At 34.5% G+C, this 16,709-nt stretch overlaps 1 protein-coding gene across 1 annotated transcript in view; it reads left to right on the top strand.

Moving 5' to 3' along the window:
- Positions 1–16,709, top strand: part of rgs7a (regulator of G protein signaling 7a) — a 111,739-nt gene that overhangs the window by 72,181 nt on the left and 22,849 nt on the right. The window contains 2 exon segments of the mRNA XM_048190812.1: positions 11,051–11,147; positions 14,422–14,472. Of these exon segments, the coding sequence (XP_048046769.1) occupies positions 11,051–11,147; positions 14,422–14,472 (148 nt within the window).

Genomic DNA, 16,709 nt, shown 5'->3' on the forward strand with positions numbered 1-16,709 from the left:
GAATATCAAAATTAACTGCAGGCGGTAGATCCTTTTCCTATTTAGCACCTAAACTTTGGAACAGTCTTCCTATCACTGTTTGGGAAGCAGACACACTCTGTCAGTTTAAATCTAGACTAAAAGCACATTTGTTTAAACTTGCATACACATAAACCATTATCTACTTCTATAATTCAGATCATGTAAATGGTTAGGCTGCATAGATTAGGTCAGCCGGAACCAGGAACACTTCCCATAACACCTGATGTACTCGCTACATCATAAGAAGAATATTATAATATTAGTCTCTCTCTGTTTATTCTGAGGTTTGCCGCAGCCTGCCAGATCCAGGCCGTATCCAGATGAGATGAAGGACCTGCATCTAGACATGATGATAACGCAGCCCTGATGTTTCAACTAAACTATCCCCTGCGAAGGCCTCCTTCCCTTTCCTTTTCCTATGTATAGATAAAACGTTGTCAAAGTTATTCCGGTTCGCATAGATCAGGGATGGGCAACTCCGGTCCTGGAGGGCCAGTGTCCTGCAGAGTTTATCTCCATCCCTGATAAAAACTCACTTGCCTATAACTTTCTACTAATCCTAAAGACCTTGATTAGCTGGTTCAGGTGTGTTTGATTAGGGTTGGAGCTAAACTCTGCTGGGCAGTGGCCCTCCAGGACTGAAGTTGCCCATCCCTGGCATAGATTCTATTCTATTGAATAGACTTGAAAATTATGTTGGTATTAGTGGAATTGCATTGGCATGGTTCAAATCTTACTTATCTGACCGTTATCAGTTTGTAGTAGTAAACGAATAGATGTCATATCGATCACAAGTTCAATGTGGAGTACTGCAAGGCTCAGTACTAGGACCATTGCTTTTCACTCTGTACATGCTACCCTTATATCTATATATTTTATCTATACATAGGAAAAGGAAAGGGAAGGAGGCCTTCACAGGGGATAGTTTAGTTGAAACATCAGGGCTGCGTTATCATCATGTCTAGATGCAGGTCCTTCATCTCATCTGGATTGTCAAAGTTATTCCGGTTCGCATAGATCCTCGGACACAACTCATTTTTCTGTATTATGCGGACCAGTAAAGTAATTTAGCAAATATCACTTTTTTAAAAAAGACCAAGCTTCTGCGCACATACACACTCAAACACGCAAACCTATAGACTAAACATGTAAATAAATGGCAAGAATGCATTAAAGGTATTTGGTTTTCAGTGGGAAATGTGTCATTTAAGTGGCCCGTAAAGTAATAATTAACAATTTTTACAATGGAAGTGATTCAATCAAAAACCAACTTTAGCTCGATAAGAATTTTCCTATTTTCACTGTGAAGCTGCTTTGAGACAATATGTATTGTGAAAAGTGCTATATAAATGAAGATGACTTGACTACTTTCAATAACAATGTGGTTATTTTATTTAATTGGCTCATATCATTTTGACGGCAGATTGTATGGTATGACAAATTAACGTTAGTGATTACACTGTACAGAAATTTAAATCTACAGGTAACGCTAATACACACTAAATACACACAGTCACGCAATGCTGATGTTGTTAACATTAACAATTTGAGAACAAAGTATAACAATAATAATAATTTGCAAGGTTTGATGTGATATAAGCTAAGCGATTGTTAGATTTATTCACCATTGGCAGCGCGATTTACTGTAGTGCAGACGTGTTACTTGTTCAGATGACAATCTCCAGTGAAAATTCTTATTTTGGTCATACTTCCAAGACTGCAATCTGTGATTCCGAAGTACAGTATCCACACCGATGTGGTGACTGACAGCAAACATTAGATTCACAATGTACGTAAAGATAATAATTCTGCAAACAACTGCAATTGCAGGTTTCAAACAGAGTTGGCAACAAAGAGGCAAAATTACGGACTGCAGCTTTAAAATAAATAAATCATTTTTAAAAAAGCATTTTCAGTTTGGTGCATCCCTAAAAAGAACAGCATTTATTTGAAATAGAAATCTTTTGTAACATTATAAATGTTTTCATCAATTTAATGCATTCAAAAACAAAATTTTACTGACCTCAAACCTTTTTGAATGGTAGTAGATATATACTACAATAATATAATATATTTTCATTATCTTACATTATTTTAAAGATTTTGTCAGCAGATATTTGTATATGTGATTAATTTGATCCCTTAATCCTAATATTGTGTTACAGTTAATTTTGCTAGCTGCTGGAATGCCTGCCACCTCCACATTGTAGATAATTTTGGTTAAAACAACAAGCTCAAGCTAGTGATTTAAATTTATCCATGAATCTCGGTGTGGTTTTATCAAGAACTCTTAGCTACAGATTGGCTGCAGTAGTAAAAATGATGCCAGTGAGGCTTTTGGGACTTCATATCATCACACATCATTGCACCATACAGCTGAGATGTGCTCATATTTATATCTCTCTCTTTCCGTCTTTCTCTCTGAAATGTTTCTATTACAGTCGTCAGTGTGAGTGGAATGCTCCGATCCCTCATTACCTTAAATTAGCACTTCAGTGTTTGCCCACCAGCCTGGTCTGCATTGTCGACAAAGTGTATGTTTGATTCTCTCTCCCTCAGTGAGTGCATGTGCAATGTAGGTGGCTAGTAACTGCCATCAAAAGCATTTCATCTCTGGATATTAAAAAAGAAGCTATTTCTGGAGTCATAATAAGGGTTTTCAAGGGAGTTTAACCACATTTTCTTTAGGATTCTCTCCAAAGGCATCACAGCCTGAAGTAACACCCTGCATTAGTGTAGCGCCCACTGATGTAATTCTGCATGTTTACTGGGCATCCCCTTGAGGCAACTGCAACAACTCACTCTCGTTCTTTCCCTGTCTCATTCTCTCTCTCTCTCAGGCTATCTAAACACTCACAGGTACAAGCTCATATACTTTCATAACACATTCTGCATATACGTACACACACACATCTCCATATGTCATGTATCTCCAGGGCGCATGTTGTTGACCTGATTTCGATGTGGTCTTACGCTGGAGTGATGTCACTGGCACTTGGTCACATGTCTAAAATTTCCCTGGTGACGCTCTGAGCTGCTCGCCTTGTTAACTCAAAGCTTCTCTGAGGATAGTCCAAATGTCAGCGGATCAATGAACGGGTGACATGATCGGTCCCGCTCTGCCCTAGGTTGCTCTTCATCTAATAAATAGGGTTGTTATATCCAATGACTTCATTTACTGAAGACCGAGTTGATCCTTCAGACAAGCGTCCCATGGGCTCTTATCGAAGTTCTCTGTGGCCTCACGCTCCACTGTGATTGGCTATATTATTCTCAAAGTTTGAGTCCCGATTGGCTCTCCAGATTTTATTTGAATGAAGTGTTTAAAATCTAGCAAAGATTTATATATGATATGATATGATATGATATGATATAATATGATATGATATGATATGATATGATATGATATTATAGTGCTAATTAATTCATTAAAATTAACTACTTAATCACACATTTTTCTGTTAGCACAATTAATTGTATCTATACGGAAGCCCTGAACCGCATGGTGAAAAAAACAAAACAAAACAAAAAACTTGGTGGGGAGGAAAAAAAACAAAACTAAAAGTTATCTTGTTATTTCAACATAATAAGTCGTTATAACGACATAATATCTCGTTATTTCAACATAAGTCGTTATAACGACATAATATCTCGTTATTTCGTTATAACGACATAATATCTCGTTATTTCAACATAATAAGTCGTTATAACGACATAATATCTCGTTATTTCAAGATATTAAGTCTTTATAACGACATAATATCTCGTTATTTCAACATAAGTCGTTATAACAACATAATATCTCGTTATTTCAACACAAGTTGTTATAACGACATAATATCTCGTTATTTCAACATAATAAGTCGCTATAACGACATAATATCTCGTTATTTCAACATAATAAGTCGTTATAACGACATATCTCGTTATTTCAACATAATAAGTCGTTATAACTACATAATATCTCGTTATTTCAAGATATTAAGTCGTTATAACTACATAATATCTTGTTATTTCAACATAATAAGTCGTTATAACGACATAATAAGTCGTTATTTCAACATAATAACTCTTCATGATCTATCAAGTATGATAAAGGATGCGCACTTATCAACGTCCCCAGTGGCGTAACGTTAAAGTATTGGACCGCCAGTCTAGCTTTTACTGTTTTAGCTTTTACTTGTACGGTTTCGAATCCGCCTTTTGCCGAGTTCGTTCTTCGCTAGTTTCACATCACATATCAAAAAAGGCGTTTATTTTCAATAAAAATTAAAACAATGTTATAAAAGTGCAAATAATCTGACTAACGAGTGTTTAATAACATTAAAAGTATTTATTGGGCAGGGTTAGCAGCATGTTCGATATTACCCACTAGAGGGCAGAATAAGACAGGGAATCAATTAAAGAATGCAATAGTTATGTTGAACTACTGTTACAATTTGGTGCTCCAAAATCCCAGAGGTTTATCATGGGAATTTGCATTCATCCCAGGCTAACCTTTATTGAGGTTAAATTTATTAGACCATAGTAAATAAAACAATTTACAGTGCAAATGTCAGGGGTGTCAAACTTACAGCCCGTTGTCCAATCTGATTTTAACTATAATAAAACATAGAGATGCACTAGTCCAGGAGCCAAAAACATTTTTAAGCGGGGTTTTTTTAAATTATTATTCTGGGCTCGCAAACAAACTGCTTTGTAATATTTTCTAAAGATATAAAAATCAAAATAGGTGCTAATAAATTGAAATAATAGGACACAGAGTGTCTATTTACAGTAAGTGCAAATAGCGTCCCTTGTTGACAAATACTCTTTACAGTATAGCTCCAATGTCTGGTTGGGCCACTCAAGTTTAAAAAGGGACAGTTGTAATTTGATGTATTCAGTGGCGTAACAATAGCATGTAGGGTTTCAGATTTTGGCTTTTACAGCGATCGCTGCAGGGTCGAATCAGCATTTTGCAGAGCTCACCCAATAATAGAGCTCACTCCTATTTTCTCATCACATACATTTTCAATAAAATGAAAATAATGTTCAAAAAGTGGAAATAAAATGTGAACAAGTGTTTAATAATATTAAAAGTGTTCATTGAGTGGGGTTGGTGGAAAGTGGAGGGGTTTTATTCTCCCAATAATGCAGCATCCATTTAATAATTTTAATAAATATAATCACTCTATATGATATTATTGCATCCTGTACAAAAATACTGAGGTACAAATAGTATCTGCCAATACTAGCCTACAGCATCTAAATACTATTTACACTTCTTGCAAAGAACTGATAGGCTACTTTTACATGGTGTCAATAGAATATATCGCTATTTTCACCTAGTATAAATAGCATATCGTGAAAATGCTGCTATTGTCATTTAGTATAAATAGGATGTATCAGTATTTTCACTTAGTGTAAATAGCATCTACAGTAGGGGTGTCAAACTCATTTTAGTTTGAGGGACGGACTGGAAAGAAATGAACCATATGCGGGCCGAATTACCTTCTTCTTATAATAACCTTAGTGCGCTGATAGATGCATTAATATTAAACATATGAACAACAAATTAATTTGCAAGAAAACTGCATTGTTTTTTTTGTTTTTTTTACAGTGAAAAGACTATTTGATTTTTAAAATTCTTTTTTATTTAATATTTTTTATTAGCATCTATTTTGATTTATCATGGCCAATTTCAATTTTTATAAGAAGCAAAACGTCTGATTCTGATACTGGTTGCAGATTTTTTTTAAAGCAAATTTATTTGTTGTTTATTTTTTCACAGGCCAAACTGGCCTTAAACAAACATCTCTTTGATATTAGAGGCAAACACTGGCATTTGGATATTAGAGGCATTTTAGTCAAAGATGTTATGCACATGAGCAGTTGTTTTTAATTTAAATTACTGAATAATTTCAAGATTAACAGCAAAAACTAGGTCTGGTCTGACTTTAGCTTTGTGAAATTATGCTACATAACAAAACAAAATCAGCAGACGGACTGAATGAATATTACTACTTTATATGGAGATAAGAGGAAAAGCCATCAAAACTTTTCTTAAAACAGTTGCCTTCGGAGATATATTCATATCAATCCCACTGTAATATTTATATTATTCTCCCTATTTTTCACGAACAGTGAGCTTGTGCATGGTAGGCTACAGTAGTTCCTCTGCTGGCGGGTCTGTTCTCTTTGTGTCCGTATTCAGCGTGTTAAAGTCCTGCTTACATACTTCGTAAATACACAGATGAAATTTTGGGAAAATATTACAAAGCAGTTTGTTTGCGAGCCCAGAATAATAATAATAAAAAACCCCGCTTAAAAATGTTTTTGGCCCCTGGACTAGTGCATCTCTATGTTTTATTATAGTTCAAATCAGATTGGACACCGGGCTGTAAGTTTGACACCCCTGACATTTGCACTGTAAATTGTTTTATTTACTATGGTCTAATAAATTTAACCTCAATAAAGGTTAGCCTGGGATGAACGCAAATTCCCATGATAAACCTCTGGGATTTTGGAGCACCAAATTGTAACGGTAGTTCAACATAACTATTGCATTCTTTAATTGATTCCCTGTCTTATTCTGCCCTCTAGTGGGTAATATCGAACATGCTGCTAACCCTGCCCAATAAATACTTTTAATGTTATTAAACACTCGTTAGGCAGGTTATTTGCACTTTTATAACATTGTTTTAATTTTTATTGAAAATAAACGCCTTTTTTGATATGTGATGTGAAACTAGCGAAGAACGAACTCGGCAAAAGGCGGATTCGAAACCGCGGCGATCGCAGTAAAAGCTAGACTGGCGGTCCAATACTTTAGCATTGCACCACTGGGAACGTTGATAAGTGCACGTCCTTTATCATACTTGATAGATAATTAAGAGTTATTATGTTGAAATAACGACTTATTATGTCATTATAACGACTTATTATGTTGAAATAACGAGATATTATGTCGTTATAACGACTTATTATGTTGAAATAACGAGATATTATGTCGTTATAATGACTTATTATGTTGAAATAACGAGATATTATGTCGTTATAACGTCATAATATCTTGAAATAACGAGATATTATGTCGTTATAACGACTTAATATCTTGAAATAACGAGATATTGTCGTTAGAACGACTTATTATGTTGAAATAACAAGATAAGTTTTCTTTTTTTTTTCCCTCCCCACCAAGTTTTTTTTTTTTTTTTTTTTTCACCATGCGGTTCAGGGCTTCCGTATATCTAACATTAGATTTTAATATATTTTAATATTATAATACTTATTACAATATTTAATATTGTAACAATCTCCAAAATAATGGAGAAATAACATAAAGACAGTATATTTGAAATATATGTTTAATGGCATCTTTTTACTAAGCACTGTGAATAAAGTGTCAGTATCACTGAATACTGATACTGATGTCTCTATTAAATGGATTTTTTTTTTTTTTTTTTTCTCAAGTCCATTAATTATAGCCATTCAGTATTACAGTATAATTGAAAGCTATCAGTTTAGGCCTAATAGGGTTAAAAAAAAAAATAAAAAAAAAAAACTTTTACTTCACAAAAACTCTGTAATAAATGTCAATGCCTTTAATATATCAGGGCTCAACACTAATGTTTTTTGTTTTCATTAATTTTGACCCATGCTTTTCAGGTAGCTTTTCAGTCTAACAGGTAAATATACAGAAATTGAATAATCAAACACTGCAAAGTCTTCACTGCATAAATTATAAATTGAATATAGATTAACATTGATTAACATTAATGATAGACAACAGCAGTTTTTTTAGGCTGTTGTCATTTTAAGACTCACACGGTTGCTGGTGCAGTATAATGAAGTGCACAACAAAGAAATAATATAACAACAGTCTTTAATATCACACTTTGGAAATAACAGGAGAACTCAGGAGAATCAGCTAATACAACCACATAATGACACAAATGATACAAACCAATATTTTATCATTTTTCATCATAAACATACATCACTAGACAGGTAATGAACCTAATCTAGCTAACATTTATGATTTATTTACAGCTGAAATGTTGCACGTATATGTAACAAGCAAAGTATTTATCATAATGTACTTTAACATTACAAGTAATGTCAGAAAGATATCAGCTCTGCTTTTGTTCATAAATACCAGTAATGACGTTGTACAATGAGGACGATGTTACGTCACCAGAAATAGTCATCAGTGTCCCAATGTGTAGTGAGCCAGTGTCCTTTACTGTCCTTACCAGTGCCCAAATTCGCGAACACAATATACTGATTCAAAAGCTAGGGAGCTGATTGAGACACACCCAGGGAGTATATTAGTGATTGACCAATATTGATTTTTTAGAACCGATAGCCTACTGATAATGTGTGTGTTTATGTGCCCAATAACCGATATGCAGAACTGATATTTATTTACTGTTATACTTCTGTTTTTGACACAATTAGAACACCACTGAACTGAACAAATCATTTTATTTAAAACAAAACAAATCTTATTTAAAAAGCATCAGCAGCAACTCTAATGTTAACAGTAAGCAAAATAAATGTAGAATGTCTGATGTTTTCAAGTTGGAGAAAATAAATTAAAGACAGGAGTCATATCAACTTTGCAGAAATGTAATACTTCATTTTAAACTACAGTTTTAGTAGATTTATTAGCTGTTTAATAGGCTAAAGAGTGAAGAATAATTTGTTGGATAATGTTAAATAACTGAATAATATTCTCTGGAATATTGAAATATAACAAACAAAACATTGTATTTTATTGCATTTCTCAACTGGTATGTTATATCAGAATTATTAATAATGATTTTGTCATTCTAGATTATGAAATATCTGATGACAAAGCACTGATCATCTATGCATTTACACAGAAATATACTCAAATTTCCATAGAGTTGTGTTTACTTGGATGCTTATTTGCAAATGAATAGTTATATAGTAAATGTTTATATAATTACGGTGTTTTAAACAAGTGAATCTTGCGGTGGCCGAGCATCAACCCGCTGAGTGAACAGCAAAATGCAGTCGACTTCACGAGACTAATGATGACAACAGAGAGAGAATTAAATTAAGCGCTTTTATTTCCAACATGCTCATTCATGGCTGTATTATTTAATTAATGCAAAGTTGCATCTTTATTGGGATAGAATGTGATGGATTATCTTATGTGACTCCGTGAGCTTGTCTCTATTTGTTAGAGACAAGCTGCATAAACTAGCATACAATTTGTGCATTAATGGCTGCTATGTTAAATAAAGTTTACTAATTACAGTAAAGCAGGCAAGCATACTTTACCTGTGCACGTCTCATTGTCTCGTCTCCCCTCAGATGCGCTGAAATGGCGATCCTGCGCGCAATTCTCAAAACACCCACAAGATGGTGTTTATCGGTAAATCCGATATTACAAAACCGATATCCGATTATGGTAATATCAGGTAAAATATCGGTAAATCGATCGAGTATATACCCATGTTAAATGAAGGAGCTAAACAGGCACAGCTTAACAGAATTATTAACCAATGAGTAACCAAGGAAACAAACTACAAACTTGGACAGGCTTAACAGGAACTAAACAGAACATACCTTACAAAAACCTAACGTACATGACACGAATCTGATGCAAATCCTATTTTTTCACAACTCTTTTTAACTCATTTTAGACTGTGCTTACAAGTACACTCAACAAAATGGGAATTTTTACATAATTTTGTGTTTTTGTTCACGAAAACACGAAAGAGAACTCAATGCAGCTTTTTTTGTCTTAACGCACTTGAACGGTCTCATAGAACTTGAAAGAATGATAGCATGATCATATACTGTAACGGGTCCCACTTTATATTAAGGTGGCCTTAACTACTATGTACTTACATAAAAAAATAAGTACAATGTACTTATTGGGTTTATATTGAATTGCAAAACACTTTTTCTGCTATTGAGGTGGGATATGGGTAAGGTTAGGGAAAGCTTTGGTGGTATGGGTAGGTTTAAGGGTAGGGGTAAGGGTTAAGGGATGGGTCAACAGTGTAATTATAAATGTAATTACAGAAATTAATTACAGATGTAATTACATGCAGGTATTTTTAAAAATATAAGTACAATGTAAAAACATGTATGTACACAATAAGTGCATTGTATCAAATGATTAATTTAAATGTAAGTACATAGTAGTTAAGGCCACTTAATATAAAGTGGGTCCCTGTAACGCAACCAAAGGATAACAGAAAAAAAAAAAAACATTAATTGCATTAAATAGTTTTGATAATTTTGACAGCCAATATATTACATTACATTATAGTTGTCATGAACTGCTCCGAGACAGAAAGGGTTAAAGATCCAAACGATATTTATTGAAAGGATAATCCACAATCGATGTCCAAAAACAGGCAACAGGTCAATACACAGGCAAGCAATCCAAATAAACAACAAGGAAACTCAAGCAAAAGGGTTAATCCAAAAGACAGGCAAGTAATCCAAAAAACCAAGAGACATGAAACCAGGAAGAACACTCAGAAATGCAGTAGAGACACATACAGGACTTAGCAATGAATTACTAAATTAACCAGGTTTATATAGCAGAGGTAATGAGGTAAACAGCTGAAAACAATCATGGAAGATGAAACCCGGGCAATGGATTGTGGGAGATGAAGTCCATAAGAGAATGACAGTAGTCTGTAAGGGAGTGCCCCCTGGTGATCAAGAGCATTCCAGCAGATGATCATGACAACAGTGGGGTCCAAAAGTCTGAGACCCCTTTGATGTTTGTTTGTTTGTTTCTAAAATCTGTAAATAAAGAAAATTTAGGGAAGAGTTTTAAATCATAGGAAGATTTTTGCTTGTGTGTTTCATAAGATGCTATTAAAATTTGCAATGAAAATTATTTTATTAAATATTTTAAACAATTAAAAAAATATATATTTTCCACCTCATTGAGTATTGACACTGATTTGTATTCTTGTTTTTTATCCCATGCTGCAGCTGTGCATATGTTTTTAATGACTTGTGTTTCCATCTCTTTCTCTCTTTTGCTTAGATGGAGGATGTGATTGCCAGGATGCAGGATGAAAAAAACGGCATACCTATCCGTACAGTGAAGAGTTTCCTATCCAAGATTCCCAGTGTCTTCTCTGGTAATTCCCCTTACATCTGTTTTATATACACTGTGGTTCCAATTTGGCGCTGAGAAAGCAGGATTCAGCAGGAGCCAGTGCCCCACAGCAAGCCTGAAGTCCAACACAATGAAAACTCTGCCAGAACTCTGTAGTGCAGCACCAGTACCAGAGCCCTTCTTGTACTGATCTCTGCTGATAGTCTGATCTCTATCAAAGGTCTCTGGCCTGCATTGCTCTGGTGGGGAAGCACACTGCATTCTGGATGAAAAGAACAGGGTCTTGAATTGGTTGTTTAGGGAATCGACTTATTTATATTTAGTTATTTTCAAGCTAATGTTTATGGACCACTTCAGTGGCATTCTGTCAATTACTACAGACCATCATTTTACAGTTAATTTTCACACACAAAAAAAGAGAGATGAGTTGAAATTATTGTGGTCTATCTGTGGTCCACAACTCAGGATATCCCTTTAACATCTTTGAGATAAAAAACAACAACAGAAAGTCCCATTAAATTGATCATTATTTACATATCAGGGACTGAAAAAGTAGTGCAGATGTTATACTCCCTTATATACCATAATCCATTTTAGATTAGGAAGGAGAAAGCGAGATAGAAATTCTCAAAAGGATGTTCTTTGGTTCCTCTGACTGTGGTCCCCCCAAGGATTCATTAAAAGGCCAGATTCAAGCTCTAACACTCCAGTCTCTGCCTCTCTATGCTTTAAAAAGTCTCTCACGCTCTTAGCTTCTGCTGTCTCTAGGGACACACCTCTCACTGCTGATTGGCTGCGCGATAGGGGCTCTGTGCATATTTTGGGAATATTGAATTTGATTGGTCAGTAAGGGTTATCTCGGAAAGATATTTCTCAGAAGAAACGGCTCACAGTCTATTAATTTGTGACCAGGTTGAAAATGAAACACAGAACACACACACACACACACACAAAATGGAAATTAAATGAAACACTCTAAATCTGCTCATTTTGCAGATCCTTATTTATTATTCAATGTAAAATGGCCGTTAATAGGCTACTTAATAATGCAGTTTTTTAATGTGACACTAATGTCACCAAAAAGTTTCCTACACAAACATATATTAGTCCCAATACCTACTCATGCTAATATATGAACCAGTGTTAATATACCCAAAGAATCAACCTACCAGTGGTGTTCTTATAATTGTCTCTGAATATTAAGCAAGGATTGGATAAAATGTTTTAATATTGAAATAATTACAGTATAAGACATTATTTTTTATTTTATTATTTTGCCCTGAGAGTTTTACAGCAATTATGAGACTTTTGTCAGCAATGGTAAAGAGATGTGTACCATACTATAGGCATTCATTTATTGTAGGTGGATATGCAGGAAGTAGTGTGACTTCTTGGTTGCTTTGAGAGTCAGACAGAAAGAGGACAAATAAGGGTTTATGTGTGCTCAGGTAAAGATTATGATATTCTGCTAATCCACTAAATATTCCAGCGAAGCTCTGCTGATACCGAGATCCTCTTTGGAGCATCCAGAACCACTCTACTTACCTTTAACCAAATTTATACAGTTCTGCTGCTTAGAGAGAGAGACCCAAGGATTAGTCAGAGAGAAAGACCTGTAATTTATAGGAAATGGTGGACGAAAAGTACAGAGGAGATGAAGAATAAAAAAATGAAGAATAAAAGAAAAAGCTAGAAAAATGTCAAACTGAAAATATTGAATGGACTATTGCAGACAGTACAGCTGTTGATACAAAGACTCTAATTTTATCATTATCATCTGCGGTGTAATTTGGCTAATTTTTCCACTGATTATAGCATGCAACGTCAACTGGCGGCCCGCGGGCCAAATCCGGCCCGCCAGAGATTTCCATCCGGCCCCCAGAATAATACTGAATTCAGGAATAGCCTTGTAAGAGGAAAAAGTTTAGGGCTGGTCCGAATACCATTTTTTGATGAACATCGACTATTCGAAGCTTCGGAGAGAGGGGATGAACATATTTTTTCTCTCTAATAAAGGCAGGAATCTGTGTCTGTATATCCGTTTGCATTTTTATTATTTCGAGAACCGTTCATCCAATCGACTTCACAGGGGAGTGCAGTGTCGCATTTGGTGCAATATAGATGGACACGCGAGACGCGACACATTCAGAATTAATAAACTTTTAGTAAACTACAGTTAGAGCAGCGCGAGCGGGAAGCGGCGCACCTCACGCGGGCAGGGCTTATGCTCCGAGAACGGACACTGCACTAGTGATATAAAACGCACACACACAGGTCTGTTAAATTAAGCAATACTTTTAAGGTAGTCTAATAATTTTCTGACTAACAAATTGACACAGAAATTTAAACAAAGAAAAACGAAATTAAGTTAAATTAAAACGAGATTAATTTAGATTGATAATAACGGGTAAAAATGCTAATACATTTTGTCTATTATTCAATTTTCCACAATGTCAAAGCAACAAAACACAAGCTCAGACATGCACAAACTCCGCTGTTCTGCGCTCTAGCCAGAGAACACTCCCGTTGCTGGAACACGCGTCGGTTCTATTTCTAGCATGCACGCGTTTTCTGCGTGGCTCGAGAGCGCCTGAGACGCGTGTCTCAGTGTGCAAACTCCAACCTGTTAAATATGGGAGCCGAAATAAAAACGGACACGCCACGCAGCTGAGTCGCTCACGCAGCCAGTGTGTCGCCGGCCTTATTCAAGGGGGAATGAGAACCGTTTTTTATTTTTAATCTAACGAAACAAAAAGCCTTCTGAAAAGTAGCTTGTGCCATAGCCTGCCTTCAGTCAAGAATGACGATAAACGCGTTCTCTCATTGAACATCTTTTATTGTTTCACGTGCTCATTTTTTCACAAATGTCAAAATTTTCCTTGCCTGGGATTTGCGCACAATTGCGTGACAGTGATGGACAGCTTGAAAGCCTCACAAATATGAAGCCTAAAATATCGCTATCGCCCCCTGGTGGCTTGCTGCAGTACAGGTAATATGTAAAAAATATAAACATAAATTTGGAATAAGAATTAGTATATCAAATAATAACATACAGTATTAGGATACAATTCGAATTTTTATTTTATATTACGAGTATCTGGCCCTTACAGAGTCTGCAGTGAAAAATTCTGGCCCTTGGACAAATATAGTTGATGACCCCTGGATTATAGGTTTATGGCATTTTCCCTCAAATTCCAGTAGTGGGCGAATAGATAATATTTCTTTCCAACCATGAAATAATATTCTGCTGAATTTTGATAGATAGATAAGCCTAATCTTAACTTCTTCTTTTCCAGGTTCAGACATTGTCCAGTGGATGCTGAAAAATCTGTGTATCGAGGATCAAGGTGATGCAGTATTTTCTTTAATGACATCACTGACAGTGCCGCAGCTGTGGTGTGCATAGACTGAAAAAATACTTGTTTTGATTAATTCATATGCACTCTTTTCTAAAAGTCACAATCATACCTTCAGCTCACAGGACAATTTATTCAGGATTTACATATTCATAATTATACTGTAAGTTGTCAAACAGCTAATGTCAGCATCTCCTGTTACTCCTTTAATTGAAGAAGTGGCAGGGGATGGGGGGAGGTTAAACTTTCAAAGGTCTTGTTCTAACTGCTGGATCACTTTACTTACATCTACTTCTTCAACAGGAAGAATGGGAAAGCTACTTTGAAACTGTAGTTTGTCAAGTGATAAGCTAGTAATTTAGCTAAACAATAGCACAGCTACTATTCTAAAAAAAAAGCTGAACTTAACTTCAAAATGCAATTCATTAAAATGATTAATAAAAAATAAATAATTTAAAAATATGTTTTTAAAATATTTAACTATATATTCACTACCGTTCAAAAGTTTGGGATTAGTAAGATTTTTAATGTCTTTAAAAGAAGTTTCGTCTGCTCACCAAGGCTGTATTTATTTAATTAAAAATACAGTAAAATCAGTAATATTGTGAAATATTATTACGAATTTAAAATAACTGTTTTCTATTTGAAAATATTTGAAAATGTAATTTTTTCTTGTGTTGGCAAAGCTGAATTTTCAGCATCATTACTCCAGTCTTCAGTGTCACATGATCTTCAGAAATCATTCTAATATGGTGATTTGCTGCTCAAGAAGCATTTATTGTGTACAGATGTACAAAATATTTGTGTACAATATTTTTTTTCAGGTTTCTTTGATGAATAGAAAGTTCAAAAGAACAGCATTTATTTGAAATATAATCTTTTGTTACATTTTAAATGTCTTTACTGTCACTTTTGATTGAATTTAATCCATCCTTGCTGAAAAAAATATTTATTTCTTTAAATTCTTCTCAAAAAAATAAAAATAAAAATTCTTACTGACCCCAAACTTTTGAACAGGTAGTGTATAATGTTACAAAAGCTTTGTATTTCTGATAAATGTTGTTTTTTGAGCTTTCTATTCATCAAGGAATCCTGAAAAAAAGTATACAACTGTTTTTAACATTGATAATAATAATACATGTTTCTTGAGCAGCAAATCATCATATTAATATGATTTCTGAAGGATCGTGTGACACTGAAGACTGGAGAAATGATGCTGAAAATTCAGCTTTTCCAACACAGAAATAAATTACATTTTATATTATATTCCAATAGAAAACAGTTATTTTAAATTGTAATAATATTTCACAATATTACAGTTTTTACTGTATTTTTAATTAAATAAATGCAATCTTGGTGAGCAGACAAAACTTCTTTTAAAAATATTAAAAATCCCAAACTTTTGAACGGTAGTGTATATATATATATAAAATATATATATATATATATATATATATATATATATATATATATATATATATATTCATTTTTTACATTTATTTTTAATTAAAGCCAATTTTAATTGCATTTGGTGCTTTTTTAGTCTTAATTTTGGACCCTAGATAGAGGTTTTGTGAACTGAAGACTGGAGTAATGATGCTGAAAATTCAGCTTTGCCATCACAGGAATAAATTACTTTGTCAAATATATTCAAATAGAAAACAGTTGAAGTTGGTTTTAGTGAGGAAAGAAAGATAAAGAGGTTTTTTGAAGAAGGTTTTAGTGAGGAAAGAAAGATAAAGAGATTTTTTCCTTTACACAGCAATGAGATTTGATTTGTTTCTGAGGTATAGTGTATATCCCTCTACTTCAGATTCCCTCTGACAGATATGACAGGTGTGTGAGAGTAAGTGTGTGATATGGGGTGCTCTTCTCAGACAGGAAAAGAGCAACCAGATAAGTGCACAGAATCTCTCAGTATACTCAATAGACTGTGCCAGGAACAACAGAGAGATAAAACAAGAACTTTAAAAAGTTCTCTCTCTCTCCCTTTCTCTCTCTCTCTCTGTTCAGTTCTTTGCTACATTGCTGATTAGTTGAATTTACCTTGTGAACATGCCTGGTGGGAAGCTCTCATCAAAACAACAACAGCTGCAAAAAGCATACTGCACCCTTGAAAGCAAAAGGATATTAATTTGTAATCAGCACAGACACGTACTCTAACGTGCACGCTCACAGTAAACACTGTATTGTAAAAGTTTAATAGATAATTATTTATTGATGCTTAA

The sequence above is a fragment of the Megalobrama amblycephala genome, linkage group LG5 (genome assembly GCF_018812025.1).
Source record: "Megalobrama amblycephala isolate DHTTF-2021 linkage group LG5, ASM1881202v1, whole genome shotgun sequence".
NCBI classification, from domain to species: Eukaryota; Metazoa; Chordata; class Actinopteri; order Cypriniformes; family Xenocyprididae; genus Megalobrama; species Megalobrama amblycephala.